Genomic DNA, 15565 nt, shown 5'->3' on the forward strand with positions numbered 1-15565 from the left:
TAGCAACAATGGTTGTTTCCAGCATGCTTAATTATGGAAACATTTGAAGGCGTTTAAAAATCATAAAGGGCCAGTTCCACTCGTCCACTTAAATGAATAGACTTAGAGATTTACCAGGAACTAATATAGAGGATACATTTATATATTTAAAGAAAAAAGGCAGGTCAGTCAGTTCACAAATAGAAGTGTATAACAGGCAGTAACAAGTGCCTCTTGCTGAGATAAAAGACACATACAGACAAAATGTAACACTCACATCAGTCCTAAGAGTGCAAACATAATGGCATTTTAACAGCAAGATGGAAAGTTGTTTCTATAGGAAGTGAAAAGACAGACACAACATAGAAAAACAGGCACTGTTATTTAAGACATACTGTGAAATACTGTATAAAGTACTACACATATCACCAATGTACAGTAAAACTAGTGTAAGATACTAAAATCAGTTTAAGATATAAATTAGCAACATGGATGTATTTATACGCATTTACAGTATGATACTGTACAGGTAATGATAATGCATAGGCCTAAATGGAATTCTTAGAATCTTTATGTGCTGATTTTTGAGTTCTTATAAATTCTAGTCGTTTTAGTCAGTTGTTTTGCATAAAATGAGCTACAAACTCTATTAGAACAATCTATACAATGTGTTTTTGTTTACAAGAGCTTCAAAACATACTGTATTTTCAGTGACTGAAATGTTATTTTGGAAAACAAATTAAAGCCTTCGATTTTAACCCATTGTCAGACATCTGGTTCAGAATTAGTTGTAAACCTTTTAAAGCCAAAGCAAAGTCCATTTACACAGAGGAAAAGCTGATTCCAGATCAGATTTTGCTGCATTTGTGAATTCATACAACAAAGATTAAAAGACATTCCAGTTATTTCTCAAGTCCGTTGATGTTTTCTTGAACCAGACCCTCCATTACAGCTCGCTTCGACTCTAGAATCTGAACCCAGACATCAAGCAGATTATTAAAGTAATATAGCCAGGGATTAACACAGAAGTGTACTGTATGTTTCCAGAAACTCACCTGGAAATTCGGACTAAATGCGATGAGGGTTTGCATGTTGGTGCTAAAATATCCAAGCACATAATCCCCTGCCAGCAGAGGGAGCTCATTTTTATTCATCTGGACCTTAAAAAGGAAATGCATGTTAGTCCATTTGTTAGTCTATCGTAATTTTAACTGGTTTGAAAATTCACATTTTAAGTGTGACCCAAAAAATTTAAATCAACAGTCATTATTTTTTATTAATGCAATTATATTTATTAATGCAAAGCTGTTCTCAACATTAAAACTTGAAGTCTAGTGTACCATACCGTCACGACTTCGCCATTGGCAGCCACTTCATCATCTTTGACCCAGGCGAAAGTGGAGTAATCGGAGGCACTTTTGAAGCCAATCTGAACGCAGAGATATAAATCACCTCTAGTTAGTGACCTGCTTTGTGATACAGATCTCCTTTTTGTCTCATTCTGTGTTTTTGTTCATCCATCATCCTCTTTTTCTCTCTCTCTCTCTCTCACCTTGTATAGTCCAATCCAGTCAAAGGTTGAGGACTCAAAGTTTTCCAGAATGGTGTAAGTGAATATGGCATCTTCATCTGCGCTCCAGATTCCCTCTACGGTTAGTGCGACTAGAGGCGTCTCCACCTTTTTCCTCATCTGCATGAAGAGATCAAGATGAATTTGGACTTACAGAAAAAGGTAGATCTGTATTATTATTAATGACTATAATTTTAGACAGATTGCTTCAATTTGATTAATCCCGAAGCTCGTTATCATCTGCCTGATTAAATATTCATGGCGTGCATAATTCATACCTCCAGATTGAAGGTCCCAATGACGGGTTTGTGGTCACTGACCCCATATGAGACATCACAGGTGTACATGTCCTGTGTCACCTTTACAGGAAACTCATCATCGTCAGCTGATGATGCGGTCGACCTCTTCTCATCCTCAGTCTCTGTGGCTTTGGGTTTTATTCTCCACAAAATACGATCAGTCCAGGCAGGCTTACGCTTTTTGCCACTAATTATTGACCCATGCAGAAAAAGAAAGGGAATTTAAATAAAACAAAATAAATATTTAACAATTGACAGTACACATACACACTGCCGATCAAAAGTTTGACTGCATTATGATCCAAATAGCGATACAATTGATTACAGTTTACATATAAAGTAGGAAAACAGTTTAAGCATTTATGAAAATAAGCAAATACATATATTCAAATGATTTTTGAAAGATCATGCGACTTGACATGTACCGTCACTGGAAAAAACATCAAAATTCAATTTAAAATTGTGGTAATATGTAAATCATTGTTATTGTTTTTTGATCAAATTAATGTAGCCTTGGTGAATATCATAGATATATACACTAGTCAGCGCCAATAGCCTAGTGGTAGTGCATCGACACATAGCACCAATTGCTCACGGCGACCTGAGTTTGATTCCCAGCTCGAGGTCCTTTGCCGATCCTTCCCCTATCTCTGCTCCCCACACTTTCCTGTCTGTAAAATCTCCACTGTCCTATCCCAATAAAGGTTAAAACCCTTAAAAAATATTATTATAGATATATACACTAGATATCACATACGGACCCTGAGCATGCATCAATACCACCACCACCACATTTGTACCGTGCTCTCATTCAACTGCACTAGTCAAGACTAAAGCCAATCCGAAGATGCTGTTTTTTTTTTTTCGCTGCATATGAGTGTAGTAATGTGCAAAACAAAGAAAACAGCATTAAGGCAGAACATTTCAATGGTAAGATTTCGGTTTTTATATTTTTGTATGTTCCGAACTTATGTGTTTTTTTAACATTATGATAATACAGTCACTCACTGCCTTCACTATAAGGCAAAGTAGCACCAACCTGCATTGATTTTTAAGTTATGCTAGTTAGGTTGAATAAAATCAGCAACAATGTAAATGAAATATGACAACAATATGCTGTGGTGCCATAAACTCGTATTATTGTTGGCTAAGTGAAGTAACGGCTAGATTTTGAAGTAACTTATAAGGGTGCCTGATAACACAGGGATGCGCCTCAATGTGCATACTGTATATTTATTGAATATTACCTATGTTATATACCATTTAGATCAGAAAGGTGGATATTATGCACACTGAGACGCAGGGATATCGGTGGTTCAAATGAGTCGTTCATAATGGAGATTCATTCACAATCTAATCGCTTCCTTCCTTAAAATGAGAAGTGAAAGCAGGAGCTTTCCCCTGGTGTGTTTCAGGATACAGATTACATCAAATTTAACACTGAGTGTAGATAAAACATTTCCATGCACACAAACGGTTTTTTTCACTTGTCTTAAGTCTCAATTCCTGCCATTAGTATTTATTTTCAGCTCTCTGCTCTGAGATTTATCTTTGAGTCCAGGTTTATCTTTGATAACCAACAGCAGAACAGCACCTACTAAGGGAAATGGGTATAAACATCTGATTGGTCCCCATGTGATTGGTCAAATCTGTATAAACAATTAATGCATCCAACACACAAAAGTTTGGTGCACAAGTTAAACTGAATGTATTGCACTTCTCTGCGATAAGGATATTATTTACAATTATCACTATAACTATATTTTAATATACAGTCAGTTATTGTATATTGTGCAGAACTACACATAACTATGAATCATAAATCCAGAGAAACTGAACATTTTCAAGAAATGTTCCTATTTCTATGCACAAACATGCAGACAGGTGATTGATATGCTTTATATATTGCAACATAATGAAACAACACGCATCAAACACCAGCATATCAGAGTGAAACATGCATACACACAGTGAAGAGGTGCTTAGTGACATGTAATATACAAAACAGTTTTCTAATGACAGCTTTCAGAAGCCCAGTGACCATTACATGAATATGTGTTCATGTGTTAAATGTGATGAGTCTGAGGATGGATGGATGCATGGAATGTTTAGTGTATACTGTATATGGTTTTCTTTTTTAACATTTCAGAAAACCTCCATTTAACTTCTTTAAGCATGACTAGTAATCTGCAAAAATGTTGAAGTTTCTTCCTGACGGAGATACAAACTACCTCTACTTCCATTATAGCTACGACAAAACATCCTTTCCCAAACATATAGCAATTCAGCAAATAGATGACAGCTAAATGAGGGAAAGATCTGTGCTGAAAAGCACTTTTGTACATGGACAGGTCTGTTCAATTGCTCTGTGGTGCGGAAGACCTCCTATATTCAGCCATTTATGTTTAATGGAAAATAAAATTCCCTTCTAACAACAAAAGTCTTCAAAGTAGACATACAGCATACATGTGTTTTTCTGACAGCAACTGGTGAGCAGAAAGAAAAACACCACGTTTCATTTGTATAGACAGGACTTAAATGCTTACTGGGAAATCTGAGAGCAGAGTTTAGTTTAGTGAGGACAGTGCAGTGTTTTATGTGGATGTGAGGGTGAGTGCTCTGTGAGATGAATTATGGGTAACAGTGGTTAAAGTAGACATGCAACTATTTTTTTTTTTTACTTATTAAATCTTACGTAAGGCCAAACCATGTCCTGGGTGCTCTGTAGGGGGGAAAATGACTTTAAATTTCTTCCAAGAAAACATGGTAGGTTCTCAGGAAATAGAGATCTGAGATAATTTCTACTTTTATGCATCGAAAAAAGGGTGTTGCTGGTGTGTTTTGTTCATGTGTGAATGTACCTTGTATCGTATGTCTCCGAGAAACGGTCAAACTTATATGTGGGTTTAAAGCGCAGTGGTCCCTCTTCAAACTCTTGAAGAATAGGTTCTTTCTTCTTCAACATGGACAACTAAGTGCAAGAAATGAAAATGATCAACAGGACAAGTTTTCAGTACTTGCTTTGTTTTCAAGAAAATGTGAAATTTGCATGTTTCAAAGATAATGATGTGATGCTAAGCATATACAGCTCTCTTCTGTGCATTTTATATAAATATATTTCTAATCAGCATTTGCACTGACTTCTCCAAAGCTAAAGCTATGGGTTTTGGGATTGTTGATGCAAACGTTTAACTGTAGGACATTTACTGTACATAAAATCAATGGAAAACAGCACAGTGAAATGCAAAAATACACTAAATATGCACATATGTTTAAGCACATATAAAAAGCTGTCTAGGTACGCCAACCTGATTTCACCAAGTAAGACATGTTCCTGGATTAACATCTATGTTGATCCTGGAACAACATTCCTATCAGCCAATCAGAATTAAGGGATACGTTTACAGTTTATGTTAAGTTTTTTACAGTTTTTTACAGTTATTTGTTAAGTTTACAGTTTATGTTAAGCCTTACAGTTAGGCTTAGGCACTTCTACATGATTGTTATCCAACTAATATTCCTCACTGATTTTGGGGGTTTAGGGGTAGGAAATAGGTCTGGATTACATTTTCAAACAAAAATGATGTTCAGGGATCAACATACAGTTTATATTAGCCCCCCTGTTTATTTTTTTCCCCAATTTCTGCTTAACGGAGAGAAGATTTTTTTAACACATTTCTAAACATAATAGTTTTAATAACTGATTTATTTTATCTTTCCCATGATGACAGTAAATAATATTTTGCTAGAAATTTTCTATATAGCTTTAAAGGTTTAATGCCTGCTGGAGGTCATTTAACAAAATCATTTGGTTTGAGCATTTCAGAAAAAAACTACATTTTAGATGTTGTGAAGTGAGATTGGTCTGCTAGGGAAAACTCACAAGAGCTTTTATCTATGCATCAAGGAATTAATTTAATAAACATGTTTCCATTGTATTTTATTTGCATGTCTTCTAATGAAATAAAAAACATATCATTTTACCAAACTAGTATATGCTCATTCTACGATTAATACAGTGCTCAGCATAAATGACAATACCCCATTTTGAAAATCAATATTTGTATCCATTTCTTGGTGAATAAAGATAATATATTTTGGTCTTTTTAAACAAAATAATTTATTAAAAATATATATTTATTAAAATAATATTTTAGTCACCAAACATCTTTACAAATATAATATAATGCGTTTAAATTCAAGCAAAATTTTACAAAAACCAATTTACAAACTAAAAAATTTCAACAAAATTTTATAATTTTTTTGTTTCTCTTTCCTTTTTTTATTTAATTTACATTTTTTCTAGCATAGAATTTTGGGTGTGTTCATGGTTGGACTGTGATCTTACGTAATTGTTAGAATAGCTCTAGGTTTGGCTTCAGTACTGACCATCTAATGTATACGCACAAATTATTGTAAAGCATCTTGTAAAAAATATTAATTTAAAAGATAGATTTGTGAGGGGTCTACTTATATGCTGAGCACTTTGGCATTTTTATTCAACATTATTTTATTTCCAAAAATGTGAAAGAATAGGTATGCTTTTCAAAAGTTTGTGTATTTGTTTGACCTGATCTCTGTCCCAAAGCAGGTTAAAGCGGCCATTGTTGATTGAGGAACGGAGAAAGTGCATCCCATGGTCAGCGATACGAAAGTTCAGATCCCCAAACCAGAAGACCACCCTGTGAGACAAAACAACAGCAATGTGAGCACCATACTGTATTACCATACATGTGAGGATGCTTAAATATGGGCAAGTTAGCACTGACTTGTGGTCAAGCACTTGTGGTGTGTTGAACATGTCAAATTCCTGCGTGTCCAGTATGTATTCAAACTCATCCATCCGTTGCAGTGCATAGTTCATATGAGCCGCCAGATGACAGTTTAGAAAACACAGCATTTCACCATAAAACGAGAAACGCACTGAAATTCCACCTTTATTTCCCTGCAAGAATAATTTGGCCTATATTAGTCCACCTAATCATTACTACAATAAATCTATATTTATATGAAACGTACATATTAGAAACACTTCACTTCAAAGTTTTTAGTAGTCAGGACTAAAGTAATAACTGTAAAAAAACTGCCTAATTATAACAATAAATACGATTTTGGATTATATTAAGAGAGAATTCAATTCAAAGAGATTTTAATATTTATAATTTCAATAATATTTCACAGTATTGCTGTTTGTTTATTTGTTTGTTTTTGTGTGTGCGTGTATATGTGTAAATTAAATGCGGCCGTATAAAGCATTCCTTCAAAAAATTATAATAATAAAATAAAGAAAGAAGTTAAATCTTACAGGCCCCAAACTTAAACAAAAATCATTAAAAAAAATTATGGAATCAAAAGGCTTTGTCATACCCAGTATCCAAACAGGCCTGTGCGTGTATATGTACTTTGGATGTCTCTGATGAAAGGCAAGTGGACCTGCTTGGCAAACAATATCAGCAATAAACCCTGCATCCTCACCGAAGTCACCTGAGGAAAGATTTTAAGTATTTGATGAACTTAATCATAAACATAAAACCACTTTAACATCCATACCATACCTGACAGTCTCACAGAGAGTGGGATGTTAGGATATTAGGATGTTTCTATGGCCAAGAAAGATATTTGTTGGCCTCAAATTAAACAGTAACTTTGTGTCCATACTAACGTAAAGCATATAATTTTAAAGCTTGCAAAAAATGCTAATTAGGTAAAGTAAAAGACACCACAAGTGGAAACATTCGATTAGTCACATTGGTTTTAAAGATGTAACGTTTGAAAATATCGATTCTATATCAATTCTAGTGACCAAAGATATTGCATTTTTGAAAAAAATTGCTGAAAATGTAAAAAAAAAAAAAAAAATTATATATATATAGGCAGGATAGGGTAATTAGGCAAGTTATTGTATAAAGATGGTTTGTTCTTTGGACTATCGAAAAAAAAAAGCTTAAAGGGGCTAATAATTTTGACCTTAAAATGGTTCATAAAAAAATTTAAAACAGCTTTTATTCTAGCTGAAATAAAACAAATAAGACTTTCTCCAGAAAAAAACATTATTAGACATACTGTCAAAATTTTTTTGCTCTGTGAAACATCATTTGGGAAATGTTTATAAAATAAATAAAAAAATCAAAGGGGGCTAATAATTCTGACTTCAACTTTAAATATATATATATATGACATGTGTGACAAACAACATTTATGTAGATTTGTTCACTTATGTTTGTATTATTTCAGGTACATTGGTTTTTTTTTCTGTGCATATGCACATTTGATTTTCTTAGTCGAGGAATTATTTGTTAACCTACACTTGGAAAAAAACTCACAGGGATCCATGTTTACACTGTCACAAAATTGCAAATTTCAAGGTGAAAACATCTAATTGTGATTTTTATGACTTACTTTAATGTTATATATAAATATGTATTTATTAACTGTCTATATAAACATGCATTTACTTTGCAGACTTTAGCAAATAGCTAATCACAATGTTATAGATTCACTGCGTTTTAAATATAACAATAATCAATCATGGTTTTCATTATAATAAAAATTTTAAACGATAATGGAAATTTACCATGGTTTATATTAAAACCAGTAATCATGACAACACTAGTTGTTTAATGTTCACTACAGTATGTCAAATTTTATTCTACAAAGGCTTGTCCATTTATTTGTCACACAAATCTTAAACAGTAGCTTTTTTGAGAGAGAGAAAGGATTTTTTTTTATCAATTGTTCATATCTATCACTGATTTCTGATGTGATACTTCAAAATAATTCAGATAATGGAACTGTAGCTAGTGATATTAGAGAAAGAGGAAACACATATTTGAGCTTAGAATGGATGTGTCCTTGATACACTGTGGAAAGAAAATAAGGAGATTAGTGCTGGAAATTCCTGAGATGTTTTAGTGGAGTGGAATTGAGGTTTTTTAAATCAGAGCTAATTAGTTGTGAAAGGCAGAAAGGGGGCGGGTTCACATCAAATCTGTGGTTACGTTACACAAATGTGCTGGTGTGAAACAATGCCTCTAGTGTTTCCAATGGCTTGCAGAGAACAATGGAGCTTAACAAGCTTAATGAGGAGACGGCTCATCCTGATTCACTCTCTGCTCTATTGTGACTGCATATGAACATATGTAAGGACACTCTGTCTTTCACACACTTTAAACTGAGTTTGTGATGTTAGGGTTTTTAATGTACCTTGATGTATCCCTCTGGGGCCAGAGTATCCATGAGGAGGTGACTCCATGTGTCCTCGGCAATGAGATCAGAGATGTACCGAACTGGAGTAGCATTCACTTCCTGTAGACTGGGACACATTTGCTCAGGTCATAATGTAAACTTGTGACAATTTAATTATGCTGCTTGACAATATAAATATATGTATACACCAAAAAATTATATGGTCAGTAATTCATGGCAATATATAGTCAATCTCGAAATTATTCATACCCCTGGAAAATTCTGAATTAAAGTGTTTGTTCAAATGTAAATAAAAGCTGAGAAATACAGTAGTCAACATTTATAGTGGATCGTCACCTTTCATCAAAATTGTCCTAAAACTATTGAACAGTACCCATTATTGTCTTGGGACAATTTTGAAAAACATTTTTGATTCATTTCAAATGTTGACTGCTACATTTTTTTTCACAATGATTCCTCTTATACATTTCTTATCTTCAGTGAAAAAAAATGCTGGTTGAATACAAGTAACTTTAATTCAGAATTTGCCAGGGGTATGAATAATTTTGGGCATGACTCTATATTTTTATGTTGGTTTAACTTAAAAATCAACATAATTTTTTTAAGCTGCTCAAGATTTTTTTTTTTAGGTCAGCTCACATGCACTTCTTGCACTCTTAATTTGAATCAACCTGGCAACATATTTTTCTTTGTTATTTTAAGTTATCAAAATTAATCTTTTATCAAAATAATTAGATTTTCTATGTAATAAAATTATGCATGTTTTGTATTACTTCATTCTTGCTAACACTGCTTTTAATTAAGTTTCTTTAGTTGGCTGTTAGTAGAGAAAAGCTGCACAGATGCAGATATTTTACACATCTGAGTGCTATAATTTTTTCCAGACAAAGTGTTTAGTGTTATGAATCTAACTAGCCAAAAAACTTATTTGTTCATTTATTGATCCATTTTTGACAGAAATTATTAAATAAATAAATAAATAAATAAATAAATAAATAAATCTACTTCTGTTTTCAACAATTTTTTTCCATTCCTGAAATACTAGAAAACCATAAACGAGTTCAACTGTTAATTAGTTGTCATTTATTTCCTGTTTACCAGTTGGATAAATAATCTATATAAAGAGGATAGTTCACCCAAAAATAAAAATGTTATCACTGTTTACTCATCCTCTAGTGGTACCAAACCTTTGTGAGTTTCTTTTTCCATTGACCACAAAAGAAGATGGCTATTGGTTTCCAACATTCTTATATATATATATATATATATATATATATATATATATATATATATATATATATATATATATATATATATATATATATATATATATATATATATATATATATATATATATATATATATATATGTATATATATTTATTTATTTATTTATTTATTTATTTATTTATTATGCAATACGAATATAATTAAGTCTATTTGGACAAGATTTTATTAATTTATATTGACTTGGATGATCAAGACTTTTTCTATTCTGTGCATCTTATAATTATAATAAATTATAAGCAAAAATGTATAAATAAACAGCCCAGTGCAAAAAAGAAAAAAACACTAATGATGTGATTCAGTAACTCACCCAATCACATAGAGGTCAGTGGTCGGCTGTGAGTCAAGCTGCAGTAATGACCTCACATCAGCTGGTGGCTCTGCTGTGCCAACATTCCATGTGACCATGTGGAATCTAAACCAGAGAACAAGACAGAAACATCACCAACAAATCACGGACACATTAAGAAATCAACATTCCATATCTGAAAGACAAATCTGTGAGAAAATATACAGTAGATTTCTGAAAATGTGTCAATAAACCACAAATAAACGACAAGTCAATCTAAAACTCATTTTCAATTACAAACTCTAAAAGCCATTGACTCAGTACACCTGAAGGACTCTCTGTTGCTGTATCTTCCACAGAGGTTAAAGGCTTCATCCAACGTTCGGGACACTTCCTCATTGGCCTCATCGTCTGAGCTGAGATCCTCCAAACAGGTCAGCAACTGAGCGAGTCGCTGACGAAGTATGATCCGCGCTGAACTAGACTGAGAAGCCATGGTGGACATACTGTCAGAGCGCACGCGTGGGACATCAAACGTGTCAGACATCTTGCTATGGCTTATACAAACCAAGAGTTTATCTGAAGTGAGTAGACTTATTATTTGATTCTCTATTGTTTTGGTTGCGTTTCTGAGTTTCAGATGTCTGAGAAAGTCCAAAAACTGGTTTAGGTTTATCAGGTGCTGCTGTGGCTTATGCAAACCAAATGTTGAGTAGATTTGAAGTGAGTAGATTTATTCTTTGATTCTCGATTGTATTTGTTGCGTTTCTGAGCTTCAGATGTCTGAGAAAGTCCAAAAATGGTTTAAAAAAATAGTTTACGTTTAGCAGATACAGATAATATCCCAGGTGGTTTTTTAGTCACAAGATCCAAATTTCTTCTCACAAACACTCCATGCCCTTAAAAGTCCTCAGAAATCCTTCAGAGATCAAGTAGTTCATAATTAGCAATCCAATCCTTTTTGTTGATCTGGACTTCAACGTATGTTCTCATTGCATCCTGTTGTCCTAATGGATGAGTGTGAGTAAAAAAAATGCATTTTGGCGAGTGTTCGGGATTAGGAACTGTAATCTGGAGCAGTGAAGAACCACGTGAATGAGGCCAGGAATACAAAATCACCTAACAGGCCTGATCTCCAAATCACTGTGGGTATTGTTGCAGGTCTTGAGCGACGTAAGTGAATGTCGACAGAAGCTAATCCGGTTTATGCAAGTATACTGGCTTCAACACTGTCAATATTTAATGGACCCAACAAAAAACAGTTATCTTGCTTTTTAAATAAAATTTTAAGTTTAACTTTGAGTATAATTGTACTTTTTGATTCTTTATAACAAATTATCCAACAAAGCAAGAGTTTGTTTTTCAGACAACATAATAAACACAGTTAGCCACAGCTGAAACTGTTTTATGACACAAATACTGAAAGTTATTTAATTCTCAAATCCAGGCTAACTTTCCAAACAGTTACTCAGTATAATACAGTCACAAGGAAATTCTTAGCTGCAAGGAAGCATTCAACAGTAGAGAGAGGACTATAGGAGGCAAAAAAGAACAAAATAAGTGGTCAAAATAAATTATGAAACTTTTGAAAGAGAAAGAAATTCACAATTTGATTGATCTAAATGAGATAAACCTACCTATTTACATTGACCAATATACATTACCCTAACTTCTTTTTCACTTCTTGCCCATTTTGATTCTCTTTCCATTTTTCTGTAATTTTCCATTTGTATTTTCTCTGATCGTTCTTGTTATTTTGAAGTGAAGCTGTTTATTTTATTGATAATGGACAGTGTTACCTGAAAGCCTGATGTCCACCAGTGGATCCAACATTTTGAGCGCTCATACTCAAACCTGAGCACACAAACACCATGTACACATGAATGCAAGTTAATTCAAACAGGTTTAATCCAAAAGGGTTAATCCTGTCTAATTCAAAAGCTGGAAAACCTTTTAAAATGATGAATTATAACTCTGAAGGTTAACTGATTATTATACCATTAATGTGATGTATTGGTTTTAACCCACCTATGAAATTATTAAAGAACACATTACAAATGAAACTCATACATCACCTCTTCTGTGAAGACCATGTTTGTCTAAATAAAATAATAAATTTTGTGCGCTCTTACAGTCAAACATTGTTAAAAAAAAGCAGTCACATCAAATAGCTAGAGCTCATGCAACAGATCTTTTAAAACATATTTAAACCTATGATCAAGCGATAAATAATGACAGCCATACCATTCCATAATTGAAGCGCCGTTCTGTCGCATGCTTACCTGATGTGGCTTTATTTCGTAATTTACTATACTGTGACTAATTGTAATACTTCTGTGATTAATGTGATGTTGTTTAATAACTTCGTTGTAGAATGAATACATACTTTTAAGGATACAAGTTTGAGTTCAGGATCGAAATTGTAGTATACGTTTTTTAAATAAGCTAAATAAAAATAAATAAATAATAAACATCGTAACTTTTTTTTTCTTTCATCGTGTGTCATAACGTTTGCAGCTATGAACAGTTTTTATAGCTATTTAAACAGCTAATACACTTCATTTGCATGGATTAAAATACTCCGTCAACTATCATAAGCAAAAGCAACATTAAACTTGAGATGAGTAGCTACAGAAGAAAACAAAAACTCACCCTTCAGCCTCGTCTAGCGGCGATTTTTGTAGGTGTCTTGAATGACCTATTCCGAATTTAACAGGTGTTACGGGATACAGTGTGGGAGTTTGGGGTCTGTGTTTACACCCCTTTACTTCCTCGCTGCCCTGCCAAGCCACCGGGACCTCTTAAAGCCGCAGTACTTAATGTTTCATCATGTAAAGTAAACGCCTAAAAGGTTTAGCCAAGTTATGAAAGACGCGAAAGTGTAAACGTCGTTACACATCAAAATCCTTTTTGAATAACGACATGAATCAGTAAGTTCTTTGTTTATGGTTTAAAATGAAATGTATATAGCCATAATCTCGCAATGCTTCACAGTTTTAAGTAATATAATATGTATTTTCATGATTTGTTATATATCAAAGGATCCCATAAAGGAATAGTTCACCTAAAAATGATTTGCTGTTCATTTTCTCACCCTCAGGACATCATAAATATATAGGTACATTTTTAAAATAATATTAATAAAGTTTTTAGCTAAAATGCCCTCGGGGATTCATTAAAATAATGCTACTCCTAATGCACTTTGAGAGTCAAAAACATATGTACAGGCAAAACATTATTCAAAGTGGACAATTGTTCTGTGCAAAAAAAGCTAATTTGGGACCCTACAAATTGTGTAACTGTTTAGATACTATTTATTGATGGGAATAATAGGGGTTTTACACAATTCTATACACATTTTGAGTGTAAAGACTTGTCTATAAAGACTTTATGACTAACATGGCAGCCTTTAAGCTAAAGTGGACTTTTTAAAGGGTAAATTAATTAATGGACCAAGGGTAATTTTCACAGTCCAAATATCCCCATGCTCTATTGTTTCTTTAATCTCAAGAGCTGAACAAATCATCTTACCTTTGTTTGATACTGAGTGTTGTTAATAAAAACACTTAATAAACAACTTAAAATGTTTCATGTATAATGCAACCAAAGTGTCTGAATCAATCATATTTCCTTTTCTCACAAGCTTCATAAGCAGGGGTTAGTTTAATCTGGCTTCAACATTTTAAATCCTGATTAGCCTGAACTGAATGAAAGGGAGGGTTTGTAGACGCCCCCATGATTTATGCCGGTTTACGTCAGTATACAGCAGTTTTTGTTCTGAGAGATAATAATACCTAGACATGTGTACTTTGGAAATTACACAATGTAACGAGATCTATATCCATGATGAATAAAGACTAGAAATAATGGAGAATAGATTTGATTATTTTGAAAGCCAGACTCAACATTAGGCAACAGCTTTAATGTTAAAGGGGGGTTAGTTCACCCAAAAATGAAAATTGTGTTATTACTCACCCTCATGTCGTTTCCAGTCTCCTGAGATCTTTGTTCATCTTCAGAACAAAAATCTACGTATTTTAGATTATATCTGGTGCACAAAAATGTTCTTGGAGCTTAGCATGATTAGAGTTGAGCTGCTAATGTTACATGGAATGTTTTGACAAAGTTCTGGTTCCTTTTCTGGACTTTGAATGTCTCAGAACTGTTGTTGTTGGAAGACCAGATACAGTAGCTCTCGAATTCATCTAAAATATCCCCAAGATCCCGAAATGTCCCCAAGATGAGCAAAGGTCCCCTAAAAGAAAACAACTGACAATTTAGAATGAAATGCACAAAATCCATTGAAAAACATAAAAGCCTAAAAGGTTTAGCCAAGTTATGAAAGATGGGACAGTGTTAACATGTCGTTACATATCAAAATCCTTTTTTAAAAAGGACATGAAGCAGTAGGTTCTTTGTTTATGGTTCAAAATGAAATGTATATAGCCATAATCTAGCAATGCTTTAAAGTTTTATAAGTAATATAAATATGTATTTTCATGATTTGTTATATATGAAAGGATCCCATAAGGGGATAGTTCACCTAAAAAATTTATTTGCTGTAAATTTTCTCACTCTCAAAATGCACATAAATGTTCTTGGAGCTTCATATGATTACAGTTGAGTCGCTGATGTTACATGAAATGTTTTGACAAAGTTCTGGTTCCTTTTTGGAACTTTAAATGTCTCAGAACTGTCATCTATGCAGGACCATATAGCTCTCGAATTCATCTAAAACATCCCCAAGATCCCGAAAATGTCCCGAAGATGAGCAGAGGTCTTGAGGGTGAACTAACCTTGAATGAAAACAACTGACCATTTTGAAAGAAATACACAAAATCCATAAAAAAAACACATAAACGCCTAAAAACATCCAAGTATGTAAACCAATAAAGCACTACTTTTTAAGTTTTTTTTCTTCACATCTCCAATGTAG

At 33.4% G+C, this 15565-nt stretch overlaps 1 protein-coding gene across 1 annotated transcript; it reads right to left on the minus strand.

The window, feature by feature from the left end:
* Positions 1-743: 743 nt before the first annotated feature.
* inpp5kb (inositol polyphosphate-5-phosphatase Kb) lies at positions 744-13369 on the minus strand. Its single transcript, XM_056467193.1, has 13 exons — positions 13282-13369; positions 12429-12483; positions 10651-10755; positions 9052-9160; positions 7216-7332; positions 6618-6793; positions 6419-6530; positions 4710-4819; positions 1828-2035; positions 1532-1669; positions 1325-1408; positions 1035-1139; positions 744-950 (listed from the first exon to the last, which is right to left on the minus strand). Exons 2-13 carry the CDS (start codon positions 12473-12475, stop codon positions 882-884), a joined length of 1380 nt encoding a protein of 459 aa, XP_056323168.1. The 5' UTR covers positions 12476-12483; positions 13282-13369; the 3' UTR covers positions 744-881.
* Between the last annotated feature and the right edge of the window lie 2196 nt (positions 13370-15565).

Source organism: Danio aesculapii, chromosome 10 (genome assembly GCF_903798145.1).
Source record: "Danio aesculapii chromosome 10, fDanAes4.1, whole genome shotgun sequence".
Taxonomy (NCBI): domain Eukaryota; kingdom Metazoa; phylum Chordata; class Actinopteri; order Cypriniformes; family Danionidae; genus Danio; species Danio aesculapii.